At 49.9% G+C, this 18,415-nt stretch overlaps 1 protein-coding gene across 8 annotated transcripts in view; it reads left to right on the top strand.

Moving 5' to 3' along the window:
- SRGAP3 (SLIT-ROBO Rho GTPase activating protein 3) overlaps nt 1–18,415 on the top strand; it is a 245,427-nt gene that overhangs the window by 175,720 nt on the left and 51,292 nt on the right. For all 8 annotated transcript variants that reach the window (XR_006264405.1, XM_043442109.1, XM_043442108.1 and 5 more), the window contains exons 5-10: nt 960–1,145; nt 5,489–5,617; nt 7,104–7,325; nt 8,834–8,935; nt 11,633–11,830; nt 16,016–16,100. Coding sequence is in view for 7 of the 8 variants with exons in the window: in XM_043442109.1 (XP_043298044.1) it covers nt 960–1,145; nt 5,489–5,617; nt 7,104–7,325; nt 8,834–8,935; nt 11,633–11,830; nt 16,016–16,100 (922 nt within the window). In the remaining variant the exon portion in view is untranslated. The remainder of the gene's footprint in view (nt 1–959; nt 1,146–5,488; nt 5,618–7,103; nt 7,326–8,833; nt 8,936–11,632; nt 11,831–16,015; nt 16,101–18,415) is intronic.

Here is an 18,415-nt window from a genome sequence, read left to right as displayed (position 1 = left end):
ATATATGAAGTTCTGGAACACACAAAACCAATCTGCAGTGTCAGAAAGCAAATCAGTGACTGCAGGGGGCTGCGGTAAGTGGTGGGGACGAGCCATAAAGGTGCATGAGGCATCTTGTTGGTGTGATGGGAGTGTTCGGTGTCTTGATTCTGATGATGATCATGTGGATATAAAGTCTGGAAACCGTACTGATAATACTGTATGATCTTGGATAAGCCACTTTGTTTTTCTGCACCTTAGTTTTCCTATTTGTAAAACTTGGTGGTTGGAGTAGATGATGTGTAGAATTTCTTCTGACTCAAAAATTCCCTTGTTATAGCAATATCTAATTCTTAATATGTAATTAGGGTAGCACAGTACAATTTGCTTTAAAGGAATTAATTTTATAGCTAAGGATGAGTTTATTTCTGAGAGCATAGAATATCTATTAGGTTACCCAATAATATTCCTTTTGTGAACAGAGCCATTTGCAGGCCAAATTTACTTAAGGAAACAGCTGAGAAAATGATTTGTGTGTAAGTAAGAAGGATGTTCCCATGGAAATCCCATGAGTACCTAAGGAGGGCCTTTTCCAACGACGCTGGGAAAGGGATGGGAGAGAAAGGCAAGCCACACAGCTGGCAGGGCTGGGTGGGTGGGGGGCCAGCTGAAGAAAGCCACGTTCAATGCATCACTTCCCAGAGCCCCCAGAAGCTCAGGGGCTGAGGTGGCCCTTTTGATTTCCTCTTTACTGGTTCATTCCTGGCACTCAGGAAGGCCTTAATCATGATGGTATCATTTCCAGTCCTCAGACAGTTTGTATAAAAATGAAGAGCCTAGGGGTTTCGGAGAGTGTCATGGGAGGAGGGCAGGGGCAGAGCTGACCAGAACACCGAGGTTGGAAGGGAGTTGGCAGCACCAAGGGCCACCCGTGCTGGGCGGTAACAGCCTATTGATCACCTGCACTCCTGTGTCCCCAGGTCATGAAAACCTACCACATGTACCACGCAGAGAGCATCAGTGCGGAAAGCAAGCTGAAGGAGGCCGAGAAGCAGGAGGAGAAGCAGTTCAACAAGTCGGGAGACCTCAGCATGAACCTGCTCCGGCATGAGGACCGGCCCCAGCGCCGCAGCTCTGTGAAGAAGATCGAGAAAATGAAGGAGAAGGTGAGCAGAGGCCCTGGGGTTTGGGACGGGGCCGGAAGGGGAGGGTCAGGCTCCCTCCAGCCTGGGCCTCCCTCTCTGCACCCCGTGTGTCTGGGGGTGGATTAATGTTGTCGGCAGCGGCTCCCCGGGAGGGGAGGGGCAGTGGTGGAGGCAGGGCTGGCCATGCCTCTGCTAGCACGTGTTAGGCCTCTGGCCAAGGTCAGCAGAAGGAGAGATGCTCAGCTGGCTGGAGAGCTGAACTGGGATGAGACTGTCGTGCGGGGAGCATCTTCTGGCAGGAATCACCAGGCATTAGTGTGGGTGGAGCCTGCCCTGGAGGTCAATTTAGTGGCTGGGGTGCTGACTGGGCCTTAATGTGTCCCAGCAAGAGGCAACAGTCCTGGGGTACCAGCCAACACCTGGGAACCAGCTAAGGAACCATTCTGAAGAGATTGCCACTGCCAGGCCAAAGCCGGGCCATACGGAATCCTTGCGTATTGGTGCTGGAGAAGTGCTTTTGTGGGGCATGGTGAAAGTGCCAGTTTTGGAGTCAGACAGGCTGAGTTTTGAAGATGCCACATTTATAACAACCCTCTGAACTTTAGTTTTAAAATCTGACAGTGATTGCAAACAAATCTCTTTTCTCATATCAACTGCCATCATTTGGTAGTGGCTACCCAGAGCCCTGGGCTTCCCAGGTGGCGCCAGTGGTAAAGAACCTGCCTGCCCGTGCAGGAGACTAAGAAACACTGGTTCAATTCCTGGGTCAGGAAGATCCCCTGGAGGAGGGCATGGCAACCCACTCCAGTATTCTTGTCTGGAGAATCCCGTGGACAGAGGAGCCTGGCGGGCTATGGTCCATAGTGTCACAAAGAGTCAGACCAGATGACTTAGCACACACACATGCACCCAGAGCCTTAGGCTGAGGATTGTGAGCCCCCTCAAGGCTTTAGTTAAAGATAGTACTGTGATCAATTAATGACGTCTGCCACGGCCAGGGAATTTAAAGGGGCAGTGTGCATCCTGTTGTTTTTCATCCTAGACTAGGTTACTTCTTAGGTTCCTTTCTTCTTAAAGGGCTATGATTTTCTTGTTGAATTCTCTGCATTCATTCATTCCATACAATCAGCAAACATTTCCTGAGATTTTTCTATTTGCCAAACATTGCATCAGTTGTTTGTTTGGGCTTCTTCTTCTTTTTTTTTTTTTTTGTTTGGGCTTCTATTAGACTAATTCTGTGAGACTAATTCTGTGAGACTGACGATTATATGATCCTACAGCTCTCATTATAGGAGACTGAGTGGGAATAAAATCCAACAGGACCTCGGTAAGCTGGAAAAGTAACCAGAGGCAAATAAAATATCAGAGTCATTTCCAAAGCCAAAGAAAAATTTGCTCAAAGATAAACAGGCAGCGACCCAGTTAAGAAATGGGCAAAGGATTTGAATAGACACTTCTCTGAACAACATATGTAAGTGGCCAATAAGTACATGAAAAGATGCTCAGCATCATTAGTTACTAAGGAAATGCAAGTCGAAAGCACAGTGATATACCATTTCACCCCCTCCATGGTGGCTGAAATAAAAAAGTCAGATAACCATAAGTGTTGGTAAGGATGTAGAGAAATTGGAACCATCATACATTGCTGGAGGGAATGTAAACTGGCGCAGCCACTTTGGAATATAGTCTGAAAGTTCCTCAAAATGTTAAACATAGAGTTACCATATAACTCAGCAGTTCCACTCCTGTAACTTGTAGCAGTTTCATGCATAATAGCCAAAGGGTAGAAACAATCAACTGATGAATAAAATATAGTAAATTCCTATAATGGAATATTCAGCCATGAAAAGGAATGAATACAGGTACAGCATGGATGAACCTTGAAAACAAGTGTGCTAAGTGAAAGAAACTAGTTACAAAAGACCACATATTATATGATTCTATTTATTTGAAATGTCCAGAATAGACAAATCCATAGAGAGAGAAAGCAGATTATTGTTTGTCAGGAGCTGAGGCAGAAAAGAATGGAGAGTGACTGCTAATGTACAGGGTTTCCTTTGGGGTCAGTGAAAATATTCTAAATTTAGATAGTGGTGATGGTTGTATTGATACAATATCTCTGGGAATATACTTTGATACAATATGTCTGAGAATACACTAGAAATAGACTTTTAAAAAATAAGATAACCAAGCAGGGAATTACAGAGCTACAATGTAAGGGGATCTATAGAGGGGTAGAGACAGTACTGGTTAGGGGGTCTGCAAACTAAGTTTGAGTTCAGGATTGTATGCTAATTGGCCATTTGGCTCTTGGACAGCCTATTTCTCTTCGATGTTCATTTCCTCACCTATAAAATGAATGAATTAAACTAGGATATCTTCAATATCCTTTCCAGATATAAACTTCTATGAGACCATGAAGGGCTGAAAATGGCCTCAGGGTCATAGTAATCCCCTGGAAATGGGCCAGGAATATCAAAACTCTGTGGAGATTGGGTGTGTGGCTGGTTCCGGGTGTGACTGCCAGACGTTTGTTGCTAGAAATTCCCAGAGTAAGTGGACCCTGAATAAAGGTCAGAAGAGAAGTCTGCGGAGAATTAAAAGGCTGACAGTGGAGGTCTCCACTAAACAGGAGAACGTGATCTGTAGGGAGGAAGGTTGAGAGTGCCTCGGTAGGATGTAGCCTTGTTTCTTAAAGGAGGCTGTCTCCCTCCTCAGCAGTGGGGCTCGTCTGTCTGAAGGGGGCACAGAGACAGCTCTCCAACCCGTGGGCTCACTCCTGCTTCCTCCCAGGACGGCCCAGGACGGGAGCAGCTTCCTAGGCAGGCGGTCCAGCTCAGACTGGGTGAAGACTGCACCTCTGGCTGCCACACCCCACCTCACCCCACCACTCACATCCAGCCAGTGCCAATCACTTCATGCTGCCCGTATGCAGGGACTGTTCTGGGTGCTGTAGACCCAGCCATGAACAGGGACCATTAAGTCCCTGACTTCACAGGGGACACTGAAAATCAGCAAGTTAGCAAAGAGGTAAAGAAAATATAATTTAGGGTGGTGAAAAGTACTCATGAAAAAAATTGAGCAACTAAAATGTCCTTCACTAGTTGAGTGGCTAAGTAACTGTGGTATAGCCAGACAATGGAATGTTATTCAGCACTAAAAAGAAATGAGCTATCAAGTCATGAAAAGACAGAGGAACCTTAAATGCATGTGACAGAAACCAATCTGAAAAGGCTACATACTATATGATTCCAACTATATGACATTCTAGGAAAGGCAGAACTATGGAGACGTTAAAAAAAAAAAAATCAGTGGTTACAACCATTATGTGGGAGAGGGGGATGAAAGAGATGAAGGTGGAGCACAGAGGATTTTGATGGGTGGAGCACAGAGGATTTTGATGGGTGGAGCACAGAGGATTTTGACGGGTGGAGAACAGAGGATTTTTCCAGCAGGGAAACTGCTCTGATACCGTAAGGATGGAAACTTGTTACTATACATTTGTTTAAATCCACAGAATATACACCAGGAGTGAACCCTCCGATAAACTGTAGACTCTGGGTGATAGCAATGTGTCAGTATAGGCCCACCAATTGTAACAAATGTACAATGTAACAAATGTAACAAATTGTAACCTGGTAGGGGGTGCTGAGGGTTGGAGGGCACTGTGTGGGGGGCCAGGAGGCATGCCCAGAGTCTTTTTACCTTCCTCTCAGTTTTGCTGTGAAGCTAAAACTCCTCTAAAAGAGTCTTTTAAAAATTAAATAAAAATAATCACTAAAACTTGAATAAAGATTAAATAACTGGGAAAAATAGGGCAGAATAGAGCATGGGAAGGGGCAGGCATGATTCCAGGGACCCTGATGCATGTGACCGTGGCTAAGGACCGGAGTGACGTGGAGAAGGCCATGCAGGGACCTGCAAGGATGGCCTGCTACGCGGAGGGAAGGAGCCTGAGTCTGGAGGCAGAAGTGAACTGGCCTCTAAAGGATGGACAGAGGAGGGCCTCATAAAGGATGGGAATGTGGAGGAAGAGCCAGGTCAGGGGGGCTTCACAGGCCATCGTCAGGGTTTGAGCAGCCTCTGGGGGATGTTGAGTAGGGGCCTCTGGAGGTGTGAGTTACACTCCACTCTGGCAAACCCAGGAAAAGCCTGCAGCTTACCCGACAGTGCTGTTGTCGGCTACACGTGTCGTATAAGGTGGAGCTCTTTGAGTACGGTGTCTAGATCTTTCTCACCCAGCACATGGAGTAAGGTATCCCAGGGCCATATGAGGGGCTGACTGCAGATACTGGCCATATAGAAAACCCCAAATTCTTCGCATCAGTGGCTATGCTCTCACATCCAGTCTTTCCTTCCTCCAGAGGCAGGCAAAGTATTCCGAGAACAAGCTGAAATGCACCAAGGCCCGGAACGACTACTTGCTGAATCTGGCGGCCACCAACGCGGCTATAAGCAAATACTACATCCATGATGTCTCCGACCTCATCGACGTGAGCTCCTGGGGAATCTACGTTGGTGACCTGCCTGGCGAGAGTCATCAGCTGTGGGAGGGCTGGCCCTTGTTCTTTGCTGACATGTGGGGTGGACGGTGGCCCCGGGAGCCCTGATGGAGGAGACAGGCAGGGAGCATTTAAGAGAGGAGTAGCACCCCGTGGCTTCTACCTCCCTGGGTGGGAGTGGGCCTCTGGCGGCCCTTGCACGTTTGGGCTGGGCAGTTGTAGTTCAGCATGCACTTTCCAGACACCTTCCTCTACACCAGGCCCTTTACTGGTTTTGGGGATAGAGGGGTGATTGTGCACAGTTCATGCCCTGGGGACTTCCCATGATTGTAAAGATGGTTATATGTTCAGCACCCCTGGGGTCCAGTCCTCCAGACATAGGGAAGAAAATAATGAATGAGACAGAATTACACCAATCAGCTTTACTTGGGGATGTTATGTTGGGAGAAATCAGGCAGTTGAAGCAAAAGGAAAATGGAACCCTGGCTCCTGAGCACCAGCTGTGCGGAACGCACTGGCGGGACAACCAGATTTGGGCGGGAATGCTGTGAGCACCAGATTTGGGGCGGCTCCTGTGTCAGCTGTGATGGAGCTGGAGCTGCGTGGTGTGTCTTCATGAAGACAGGTATCCAGCCCAGCAGGTGCTCGGTCAGGCTTCTGTGAGGGCGTCCTTTTCCTCTGGCCCCAGTGCACCCCATCAGGAAGTCACAGGGTCACCGCTCTTCCCTCCGCTGCAAAGGGACGCATTAGTTTCATCATCACCACCCCCAGGAGAGGGAGCCGCCTGGCCCTGCCGTCAAGTGCCCACCATTCCTGCTTCCAAGGCTGGAGCCCTCCTTTTCCCCTCCCTTTCAGCTTTCTTTTTCGCACAGCCCTTTCATTTGTTTATTTACCAAGTTTTTACTGAGTACCTACTAGCTCTAAGTCTTGAGGTGCAAGAGGGGACAAGAGCCAGTGGGTTTGTCCTCATGAATCTCAACCTGCATCACCCTGCTGCTTTAAAGGCAAATGTAATGCCTAGTGGCAGGTGTTAAACACTGAGGGAACACCTGAAGGAAGTGGAGGGAGATGTGGACCCTTGATATGGGACACTTGGTATAAACTCTGAGTGGGGAGAATACCAAGGAAGGCTTCCTGGAAGAAGTGACCTCTAAACTGGAACCCAGAGGAAGAATATTTAGACAGGAGGAGAAAGGAAGAGGCTTCCAGGCAGATGGTATGAGTGTGTGAAGGCATGGAGATTAGAAAGAACACGGTGAGTTTGGGGAGCTGAGAAAAGAACTGCCATTGCCCAGATTATAATCCCACTGCTCCCTCCAAGGGCTTTGGCATGACTTGCGTGGTAAGATTCCAAAGTGCACGAGGCCTTCCAGTGTGGAAGGGTTGACTGTGGAGCAGGAGGTGACCTAAGTCACTGTGACGGCCCCCCTCCACTTCACCACCCTCACCTGCACATTCTGTGTGTGCTCTCTCCAAGTGCTGTGACTTGGGCTTTCACGCCAGCCTGGCCCGCACCTTCCGGACCTACCTCTCAGCCGAGTACAACCTGGAGACCTCGCGCCACGAGGGGCTGGACGTCATCGAGAACGCCGTGGACAACCTAGATTCCCGAAGCGACAAGCACACGGTCATGGACATGTGTAACCAGGTCTTCTGCCCCCCGCTCAAGTTCGAGTTTCAGCCCCACATGGGGGACGAGGTAGGCTTCTCCCAGGAGCCCCTGCTTGAGGCTGCTCCCAGAGGACTGGGGGAAGGAGAGGATGTCAGCTCAGAGGCCTGGGGTCAAGTTCTTGGTGCGTGGGCTTCCCCAGTGGAGGAGTTTACTACTAATCCCCTAATCTTGGTGCCTCAAGTCCGCTGCCTGCGGAACTGCAGGACCTTAGCTTCCCATAAAATCCCTCCCAGTTGTGTCTAGAAGACCCCAAGGGAGCCCCACACCTACACTTAGACCATCATCTCGCATTCTCCCCTCAGATGGTCCTGGATCACCGAAGGTGGGGCCTCAGCAGAGCCACGCTGGCCTGGGCTCCAGGACTCTGAGCCCTCAGCACACCAGCCAGCTGAGTTCCCTTCAGGGCTTGTGCTGCTCACATCCTCATGATATTCTGGGGAAAAAAAAATGGGAAAAGACACTCGTCATTAGCCCCAAAGCAGCACACTAGGTTACCCAAGTTTCACAGAACTTCCTAACGAAAATCTCTCCTTGAGCTTTTCCATGTCATCCCTCCCTCTCTCCAGGGCTCAGGCCCTGGTCCCTGGAACAACAGAGGACAGCCACCAGGAGTCATATCTGGCTCCCTGTCTCTACCTCCAGGGATAGCTGCCCAGAACTTTCTCCTAGTGGCTCCATTCCCTCCACCTGAGATACCCCACCCAGGCACGTGAGAGAGGGACCCAGCCAGCCTCTGGATCCAGGTGGGAGCTCGGCTGGGCTGTCACTGCACCTGTGTAGCAGGGAGGGGCCCGGAGGCACCTTTGAAGATGCCGTTAGCTGGACCTTCCCGCGGCCCTACTCACTTCCTTCGTTTGCAAGAAATGCCTTCTGTCAGGCTTCCCCACAGCTCCCACACCATCCCAGCCCCTCGTGTCCAGCCCTCTGACTCCTCGGCTGGTGACTGAAGGCTGGGTTAAAAAACAGAGGCCCGCTGTCTCTTACGAGCTCAGCCAGGTGACACCAGGCAGTCCAGCCCACGGTAGTCAGAGCGTTGGCTGGACTCGGGGTAGGAGAACTCTCTCTCTCTCTCGTCTTCCTCTCCTACCCCCTCCTCTCTCAGTCAGCCCATGTGGGGAGAAGGGCAGCGAGAGGATCGCTGCTCCACAGCTGCCTGTCTGGAGCACCTTCCTGCTGGGCCCGTTCCACTGTTTCCCATCCTTCCTTCTTTTCACTGGCTACTCTTAGGCACAGCTTCCTGCCTGGAAGTTCGCCAGTTAGTCTCACTTAACGACATCATGTCAGTAGTGAGCCATCGTGCGCTGCCCAAACATAGATTACATAGACCACAGCCAAGAGTTGTGAGAGGGCAGCCCCTGGCTCCTGGCTGGCCCTGCTGTTGCCCAGGACGAGCTGTGTGGTCTTGGGCAGGTGGCGTAACCTTCCCAGGCCTGTTTCCGCAGCTGCGGATGGGGACGTTGGTGGCGGCCGGCCCCGGTTCCGCTGAGGTGCCGAGGGCCCGGGGCAAACGCAGGCAGTGGCTGTTGTTTCTGCAGGTGTGCCAGGTCAGCGCCCAGCAGCCCGTCCAGACGGAGCTGCTCGTGCGGTACCACCAGCTGCAGTCCAGACTGGCCACTCTCAAGATTGAGAATGAGGAGGTGAGTGAGCCCACGGCCCCATGAGGGATTCAGCTGCTGCTGGGGGGAGCCCACGCTTCCCTTGGAAGATGTGTGAAGTCAGGGTTCATCTGTAAGATGCAGAACCATTAAAACCATACCCACCAACAATCTTTCATGGCATGGGGAATGCTTGTGCATCTATGCTCAATCATGTCCAACTCTTTTGTGATCCCCTGGACTGTAGCCCTCCAGGCTCCTCTGTCCATGGGATTTCCCAGGCAAGAATACTGGAATGCGTTGCCATTTCCTTCTCCAGAGGATCTTCCTGACCCAGGCATCCAACCCCTGTCTCTTGCGTCTCCTGTGTCGGCAGGCAAAGTCTTTACCACTGAGCCACCTGGGAAGCCCAGGAAATGCTTACAAGATGTTAAAGGAAAGCAAAGAGGCAGTAGCACTGTATGTTCAGTACTATTCTAACCAGGGTACACCAAAGTGTGTGTACATATTTGAGTGTATTCACAGGAGTAGGAAAAAGGCTGGAAGGAAATACTTTGAAATGCTGGTAGTGGTTTTGTCTGGGTTACAAAAATGTAGGTGATGTCTGTTTTCTTCTTCTTTGTGCTTTCCTCTCTTTTCTGCAGTGAGTTTATGTTATTTTTATCATCAGAAATAAGAGTAGGTATTTTGAATCACACAGTGAAACAACCCAGGGCACACTAAACGTGTCACAGATTTCTGAGCCCCACGGAGCTTCTGTCTTACTGTGGCCCGCACACCTCCCTGCTGTGGGTGGCTCAGGGCTCCCCCCAGGTGGGAAGCACCAGCTGGGAGGCTCCGTTCTAATGTGCAATGATGAGGCCACATGGAGACCTCCTGTTGGAGGATGTCACCCAAGATTGTGGGCAGGTCCATCTGTGAGACATGCAGTCAGAGCTGGAGATGGGGAGTCGTGGTCCCTGTCTTCAGACCTCGAGGGGGCTGTCTTGTGCAGAGAAGGGAGGTTGCTTTGTGTCTTGAAAGAGGATGGAACCAGGGCAAATGTGAACCAGAGTGTAGCTCAGGATGAACAAATCAAAGAAGTCCCTGTGGGGAGGTTACAGACCAACTATGTATTTGTTTCTCAAACCTGAGGAGAGAGAGGATATGGACAGAGTGTTTTCTTCCTTTTTTTATGCCGTCCCTTCCCCCACAGAATTTTAAATTGTCTACATGGAGCAGCATGTGCTGTATGTGTATAATAATGTTAATGGAATTTAGGTTGGAAGTCAGGACCACAGAAAGGAGGGTGAAGCACATGTTCCTCTGGGTAGGCTGTTCACGGCTGGGGAAATGCTTAATTTTGGGCCTGAGCTTCTGTGAGGCTGTGTTGGAAAGAACTGAGTCACTCAGTTATTCATTCAACAAATCGTCATTCAGCTCATGCTCCTGCTCACCCTCACTTGCTTCAGTCATGCGACCCTGCGGACTGTAGCCCGCCAGGCTCCTCTATCCGTGGGGTTCTCCAGGCAAGGATACTGGAGTGGGTTGCCATGTCCTTCTCCAGGGGATCTTCCCAACCCGGGGATCGAACTCATGCCTGCCTGCGTCTCCTGCTTTGCAGGTGGATGGATTCTTTACCCACTGAGCCACCTGGGAAGCCCTATTCAGCACATGCTGCTGCTGCTGCTGCTAAGTCGCTTCAGTCGTGTCCGACTCTGTGCGACCCCTTAGACGGCAGCCCGCCAGGCTCCCCCGTCCCTGGGATTCTCCAGGCAGGAACACTGCAGTGGGTTGCCATATCCTTCTCCAATATTCAGCACATACTATCCTCTAAATGTTGTGTTCAGTGCCGAGTTAAGTGAGTGAACGAGACAGTGTAGAGTACTTTCTCTCATGGAGTTTATATTCTGGTGAGAAAAGGCAGGTGAGAATTGAAACACTAAAGCAAACAGTAAACTGAGGACATAAAATATCAGCCACTAAGTTAAGAATGTGGTTGTGGCCAGGAGGCGACTTCTAAGTTGAGATCTGAGTGCCAAGAGAGACTGAGTGGCAATCGCTGTGCGGTGAGTGTGGTGCAGGCTCTCCCAGGACTGTGTTTGAAACCACCCTCCATTCAAGCTCGGGCCCGCCCTTTAGGCACAGTTCACTGAAGGGCTATGGGGAGGCTGCGGCCTGTGTGTGAAGCCTCCGGGGGTCCCTCTCGGTCCTGGCAGGGGAGTCGGGGCGTGGAGGAGCGGGCACGCCGTGCGTGTCTCGGGCCGTCTTCCTCCAGCTCTCTTTTCTCAGGCTTGTGTGGACTCCATGGCCGACAGTGTGAGAGTTTGTCCACTGAGAACGGAGCCCCCTGTATCCAGACTGTCTTCTCCCTGCTCGGGATGAACAGAACGGGGAGTGCTTCTAGGGTTGTCCCTCCTCAGGGCCCTGCCCCCCAGGAGGAGCTTCTCTGGGGCTGTGTTACCATAGAGAGACACAGACCTCAAAACCTGAGTCCCTTGCTGGGCACAATGTTCTCCAAGATTCTCACTGGCAGAAGTAGGCCCATGACATGACTGAGCTTAGGCGACTCGGCTTCTCCCCCCAGCCAGCTGCCAGCCTTGTTTTCCACATCACCATTAACAGAAGTGAGCACCTTTGTCCTGCCCACCTCTGGGGGCTTTACGTGGAAGAAATAAAGGAACGATTGGGAAAGGACTTTGAGGTGTCAAAGACATTCTGAGACTACAGGACTTTTGTTGACATGCGGTGTTTCTCTAGGTCAGAAAAACTCTGGATGCCACCATGCAGACCTTGCAGGACATGCTGACTGTGGAGGACTTTGACGTCTCCGATGCCTTCCAACACAGCCGGTCCACGGAGTCTGTGAAGTCGGCCGCCTCTGAGACCTACATGAGCAAGATCAACATCGCCAAGAGGAGAGCCAACCAGCAGGAGACAGAAATGTTCTATTTTACGGTAAGTGGCATCCTGACTGAGAACCTGCAGTCTGTAGCCCCACTGGCAGTGACTTCTGGGGGGCAGCCCAAATTAGTGGCAGCCAGAGGAACCGCATGGGTCACTTAGACCTACAGTTCCTCCAACGTGCTTTTCAGAATAAGTTGTCTGCCTTGGCTTTGTGAAGTGCAGAAAGTGAGCTCACCAGTGGGTAGCATCAGCCTTGATCTTGGATTGACAGTTATTGCAACTTTCCTGTTCTAGAAAAAACACAGAGAGGGTTGTGCTCAGTAGGGTGAGAAAAGGGCTCACAGAGCCGGAGGCACATCCCAAGTAACAACCCCCAAGTTAGGTGTATGGTTGTCATGTCAAGTTGTGTCAAATTTGGGCCTGGACTCTGCAAACAACGCCCTGGGTGATCTTTGCAAATAGCTGGTGAGTTGCCAGCCCTTCATGTAAAATCCCAGATTACTTATATTCCATTTGGCCAGGGAGAAACAGGGATGAGAGGAATCGGGGCTTTGGTTCAATGGGTGTTTAGTGAATATGCAATGTTGGGCTGGAGAGGATCTTCCATCTGACACTGGATCCTATTCCACCCTGTTCCTGCCCCAGAGTCATGCAGATTGTGCTTGAACAGCCCCAGATTAAAAGCTCCCTCCCTCCCCAAACAACTGTTTTGTTTGGCTTGTGGCTGGCTATGGACATTATAATGTTTTCCCGTATCTCTGTTATCTTCAAAAAGCTTCCTCATGAGGATTTCTGGTCATTGATCTTAATTCTGTTCTCTGGGGCAACCCAGAGAGAGGCTAATTCTACTTGACAGTCTGGCAAGGTTGCAAGGAGCTGGGCTTTTATTTCTCCAGGCTAAACACATCTACTTGTTTCAATCTGGCCTCTTAAGCTTTTGTTTTGAGTGGCCTCAGCATCCTAGCGACTCTTTCCTGACTATGTTCTGTTAGCACTTCTAAAAAGAGACTCCCAGCAATGGAGTGACCAGCACAAAACAGGGCTAAACTTTCACCTCCTTCCACATTAGGGGCTATGCTTCTCTTTTCATACATCCTAAGATTACATTCTATTGTTTTTTTTTAAAGCTAGTATCAGTTAAATCTCTATTCACAGCATACCGCCATTAAACCATCCTCCTATGGAATGTGTAGGTGATGTCTTAGGTAGGTCTTATGTTTATTACCAGTTTGATTTCCTCTTGATGGATTCAGCTCATGGCTCCAACTGTCATGAGCCTTATCTGGTTGCTCATCACAGATGCTGTCTCTTCAGACCTTGTGTCTAGAGATTCAGTAAGTGTGGCTTCTGTACCTTAAAGTTTATTAGTTAAAACAAACAAACAAGAAATGAATTGCTATGCCAAGGCCAAGGCCAAAGACAGAGTTGTTCAAAACATGCCATTAGGCTGATATTGATCCATTAATTAGCAGTTTTAGATTGTGGTCATTTAACCAGTGACAAACCCACCCAGTTTTAACATCCAACTCTATTTCTTGCTCATCAAATATCTGTTGAAAGCCAGTGGTTGATGCATACTCCATTTCATTGATCAATTTTGTTGCTTTCAAGAAAGAAAGCACGTGTAAATCTATGGCTGATTCATATCAATGTATGACAAAACCCTCTGAAATGTTGTGAAGTAATTAGCCGCCAACTAATAAAAAAAAAAATAATGGAAAAAAAAAAAAAGAAGAAAAAGAAAGAAAGCAAAGCGAGACTTAGTGAATGAGTCCATGCCAATTTCGGGGGTTCACCACTTCCACTGGGGGCACACTGTGTTTGTAAAGAATTTATGGGTTACAAAGATAAGGGAGGAAAATGGATGGGCATTAAGTCACTTTGGCAGCAGAATCAAAGATGGGAATTCAGCCTGCTTGAAATGAAAAGACAGCATCCATTATGGGGGTCATGGATGTTGTACTTTGATTTAAATATTCAAGTTATCAACCTGAGTGGTTAGTGCACCTCATGATTTGATGTTGTGACATTATTTAGGTATTTTTAAGGACGTAACACTCCTTTTAAAGCAAACATCAATATGAATTGATGGTATTTTTTTCTTTACACACGAAGCCTAGGTGAAGCATAGAAGCAGTAGCCAGGGGCCCAGAACCCCAGGTTGTAATTTACACTAACCAGTGAGTCACCCGCCAAAGCACGAGTTACAGGTTTGGGAATATAGCTTCATCTGCTTGGGGCACTGAGGCAGGATGGAGAGAACACCTACTTAACCTCAGCTCTGGCTTTCGTGGTGAATTCTTGAACATAGGATAAAATCAGAGGGTGATATCACCGGAAGCATCCAGAGAGAGAGCCTCTCGGTGAATAACTATCAAACGGAAGTGTGTTTTTGAATTATGTAAGAAACTTCTTGAAAACGCAAGTTTCCAGACTGCCAGCCTCCCTGAAGTGGCGCCCTGGAAATGTGAGGACACCTGGGCCTCTGTGGTGTCCTCCTAGGGTTAGACTCACAGGAATCTGCCGGTGGACGCTCTCCCCAGCTGGCGCCTGCACCACACTGGGAGAAGCACCATGGGTCTCCTCATTTTACCCTGAGGAAGGCATGAGGCCCAGAAATGTTCAGAAATTTGATCAAGGTCACACACTGAGTGGTCTCTACTCTAAGCAGTTTCTCCCTCTGTGTAGAATGAGAATAGTGATGCTTCTGTCATTTATCATCTGAGATTACAGTAAGGACCAAATATACCTGTTTGAAAACCATCTACAGGTACAACAGGGATGACTTAACAACCACAAGACAAGGCCCTAGGAGCTAAGAAAGACCAAGGCCAAGAATAAAGAATGCCCAACCTCCAGAAACCTGCCGGGGGGGTGGGGTGGGGGCAGCAGGGTTCAGCGAGCTCAGTCTTCTCTGGGCGCATGTGGGCCTTCGCCCCATACCTGTCTTCTGCAGGTAGAGTGACGCTCCGTATGTCCTGAACTGCCGAGGCTCACCTCTCTGCTCCTCTGCGCTCCATCTGAGCCTCCTGGCTGAGGCATAGAATGGATTTTTGGTGAGAAACTAGCTGGCAGATTTGGGGCAATCACATCCATCCCCGTGCCTTCCCCCTCAGGGCCTTGGTCATTGCATTCCCCTCTGCTGAGAACCCCCTCCCTCCTGTGCGCCCACGTGGCCCCTTCCTCACCTCCTTCAGGCTGGGGCTGAAATGGCAGCTTTGCAGTGAGGTCTACTCCTACTCCCAGATCCTCATTCCTGTCTTGTTTCCATCCCTAGCGTTCACCACCATTGACCTATTGTATATTTTACTTACATTTTTGTTAGCTCATTGTCTTTCTCCTATTCTGCTGTGTCAGTGCCGCCAGGTCAGGGGTTCAGCTGAATTTCTCAGCACCTACTACATGTCAGGCACAGCTATAAGCACCAGGGATCCAGAAGGGAACTGGTGTGGACCACGCGTGCAGTGCCTCTTGGCCCAGCAGAGAGGACTCCCAGCCTGTGATTGGGTGACATGGGGCAAGGGGGGCCAAGGGAAGCTGGTACCTGTGTGGAGGCGTGACTGAGGCCGTGCTGAACTGGGGGCAGGTAAATGTGTTTCTGTTGTGGGTGCCTTGTTCCCTGGACTGCACCCGGGTGCACTGTGTTTGGCCAGGCCCCTGGACCGGAGGCAGCCTGGATCCCAGGAACTCTGGGCAAATCACTTCTTGTGTGAGCCTCACCTTTCTCATCTGTAAAAAGAAGAAAATCTTATCCCCCAAGTGCAGTTTGGGTTAGTTTAATAGGAACGTCTCCAGAGGCCTGCAGTGCCCTTCCTCCTTCAGTTCTCAGCCAGATGAAAGAAGACGTCCTGAGGCTCCTCTCTGACGGATCCGATAACACGCTCTTGCCTCGGCTGTACGCCCTTGGCCCAGAAGCACAGAGGAACTTTGATCGCTGAAAAAGCCCTCTGCCCCAGCTCCTGCCGTCCTCACGTGACAATAGCCCCTTTTACTTTGCCCATCTCCCACCTCCTCCAGCTTTCTTTGTGTTCCGAAACTGACCTGAAATGTTTCATAGGACTGGACAGTCACGCTAGGCAGAGGTGGGGACCTGCTGGAACTGATGCAGAGACCCTCCCCACTCCACCCATGCCCGGGGCCTTGAGGGTGGCTTCCCACCCCGAGGTCTGTTACAGAGGCAGAGATGGCAGGACCTGGCCCTGCAGTCTGTAATGTCCTTGTGCCTGTGTCTTACAGAAATTTAAAGAGTATGTGAACGGCAGTAACCTCATCACTAAGCTGCAAGCCAAGCACGACTTACTCAAGCAGACTTTGGGCGAAGGTGAGTTGAGCGGTGGAGGCGGGCACTAGAGGGTCCTCCCCCCTAGGTCTCAAAGTGGCCTCTTGAGCTGTTACAGATGGAGGTCCCAGGCACTTGGTAGAATGAGGCTTGGGACTGGGGCCACCTACTGGAACAAGCCGGCTGGGGAGACAACCTGGTACAGATGCTGAGAGGGGGTCTAGTTTGGCTGCAGAAACTATGGGGCAAACACAAGTCTGAGTTTAAGTTGTGGGGAAGGGTCCCAGAAAAAGTGATAATGGGTCCCCAATAGGTAAAGGGTGGGATCCAGGGCATAGGGCTCTGCACTGATGCTTTCTTAGCAGATTCTATTTGCCAGGAATACTAGTGGAATGCCTGGCCAGGATTCTAGGTCCAAGAAGAATTCACATATGTAAGGCAGAGTTTGGTCCTTGAGGGACCTGGGGACTAGACTTAAAATTCGCGAAAAGTTTCCAACGATGGTTGGAATAAAATCCCATCTGCTTCCGTGGCACATGAGACCTGAAATCATTTGACCTCCACGTGCTACCCTAACCTCATCTAGTTCTCCTCCACTCTCCTACTGTACTCCAGCTGCAGTGAACTCCCTCCTGCGTTTCAGAGCTCATCCAACTTATTCCTGCCTCAGGGCCTTTGCATCTGCTGTCTGAAATGCCCCCCTACCCCATATCTTTGTGTGGATGGCTCCTTATCCTTCAGCTGTCAGCACAGATATCACTTCCTCAGTGAGACTCTGCTGTCCCAGCCTCAGGGAATTACCACCTCTGTCCCAACACTCTGTTTGATTTTCTTCATCTCAGTGGCCATCATGTGAATTCAACCTCTTTATCATCCGTTCACCTGCTTATTGTCATTGATCACACCTCCACACCCAATAGCATTATACCTTCAGCCAGAGTAGGAACTTCCTTGCTTGTTTCGTCCACTGCTTTATCTGTAGTGCCTAGGACAGTGCCTGACTCATAGTAGGCGCTCAATTAATAGTCACTGAATGAATGTTGGATGGAAAGATCACCAGAACATGAACTAGAAACCATCCAAGATCAAGGATGTTTCAACTGACAAAAAAGGCACACCCTAAGAATTGAAAATTATATTTTATTCGGTGGAAAAAACTGAGGCCTTAAGCCCAGGGTGCAGTATCTTAGATAACTCTGAGAGACTGTTCCATAGAGACAAAGTGAGGAACCAGGACATTTAGGAGTTTTTGCAACAAAGACGAGGTAGTCAGAACACCAAAGGATTGCTGTTAATCGAAGAAAACGTGACATCTCAAGTTAAGGCATTGGGGCTCTTCTATGTATGGGAAGGTGCAAGAGTCTGGGCTCCCTGAAATCATTCCGTTGATATGTACCTCAGCTCTCTGGGGCCAGCATCCTGTTTTGTCTTCCTGGTTTCCTCGGGGTGCACCATTGCAGGGAGCCAGGGCTGGCGGCTGCCGTGTCTGAGGATTCAGTGGTGGACGTAGTGTTTCCATCCTGAGTTCCCTCGGGGCTGTCCGTCACGGTTGGCTGTAGTGGCTGATGGGTGCAACGTCCTCACTGATATGGTAGGTGGTATTTTTAGTGCACAGGTGGTTTAGAGCAAGTCCTGGTGGCCCTGGGGCTTGGTATGAGGCTTAACTTTGAGCAGAGGAGCTGACCTGGGGCTTCTGAAGCTGTTAGGCCACACTGGGAATAGCCTTATGTTCTGTTTGGAGAGGTCTGTTGGCTGAAGGATGTGCTCGACTGACAGGAAAGAAAACACGGGGTCTGGGAAATACGGGACCAGTATCAGAGAGGCGAAAAGACTTCCCAAGGTCTCAATGCCACTAGATCCTGAGATGACAGCTTGGAGCAGTTTAGAGATGTCCCAGGAGTCTTCTGGGGAACGAGTGCGACAGGACAAGAGCTGTGCTGGGCTGTGGGGCTGGTGGTCACTGCTGCGGGTGTTTGCCATCCGCACTGCATCCTCGCCCTTCGCTGGCTTGCTCTCTTCCCCCCCTGGGTGCACATTCTAGTGGTTGTGCCTGGGTCACGCAAGTCCTGTTCACCCAGCAGCTCTCCAGGGGGCTGCCAGGCTCTGCAGGTGCTTGGCATGTGTGAGCCCCATGCCTTAAAGGAACCGGTGAGAAATGAAACCATTTCCAACCCCAAGACATTTACAGTCTAGCTGGGAGACAACTCATGAGTTCATTAAAAAATTAAATGGTGATAACATTATCACACAGAAATTCTGAATAAACTTCCAGGTGAACAATGCAGGCTCTGAGGACTGTGAGTCCCCGGAGGGAGGTTTTATCGTGGGCCCAGAAGAACAGGAAAAGCTTCTAGGAA

The sequence above is a fragment of the Cervus canadensis genome, chromosome 22, assembly GCF_019320065.1.
Source record: "Cervus canadensis isolate Bull #8, Minnesota chromosome 22, ASM1932006v1, whole genome shotgun sequence".
Lineage (NCBI taxonomy): Eukaryota > Metazoa > Chordata > Mammalia > Artiodactyla > Cervidae > Cervus > Cervus canadensis.
The sequence above is the reverse complement of the archived record's forward strand: the minus strand, read 5'-3'. Positions and strand labels throughout refer to the sequence as shown.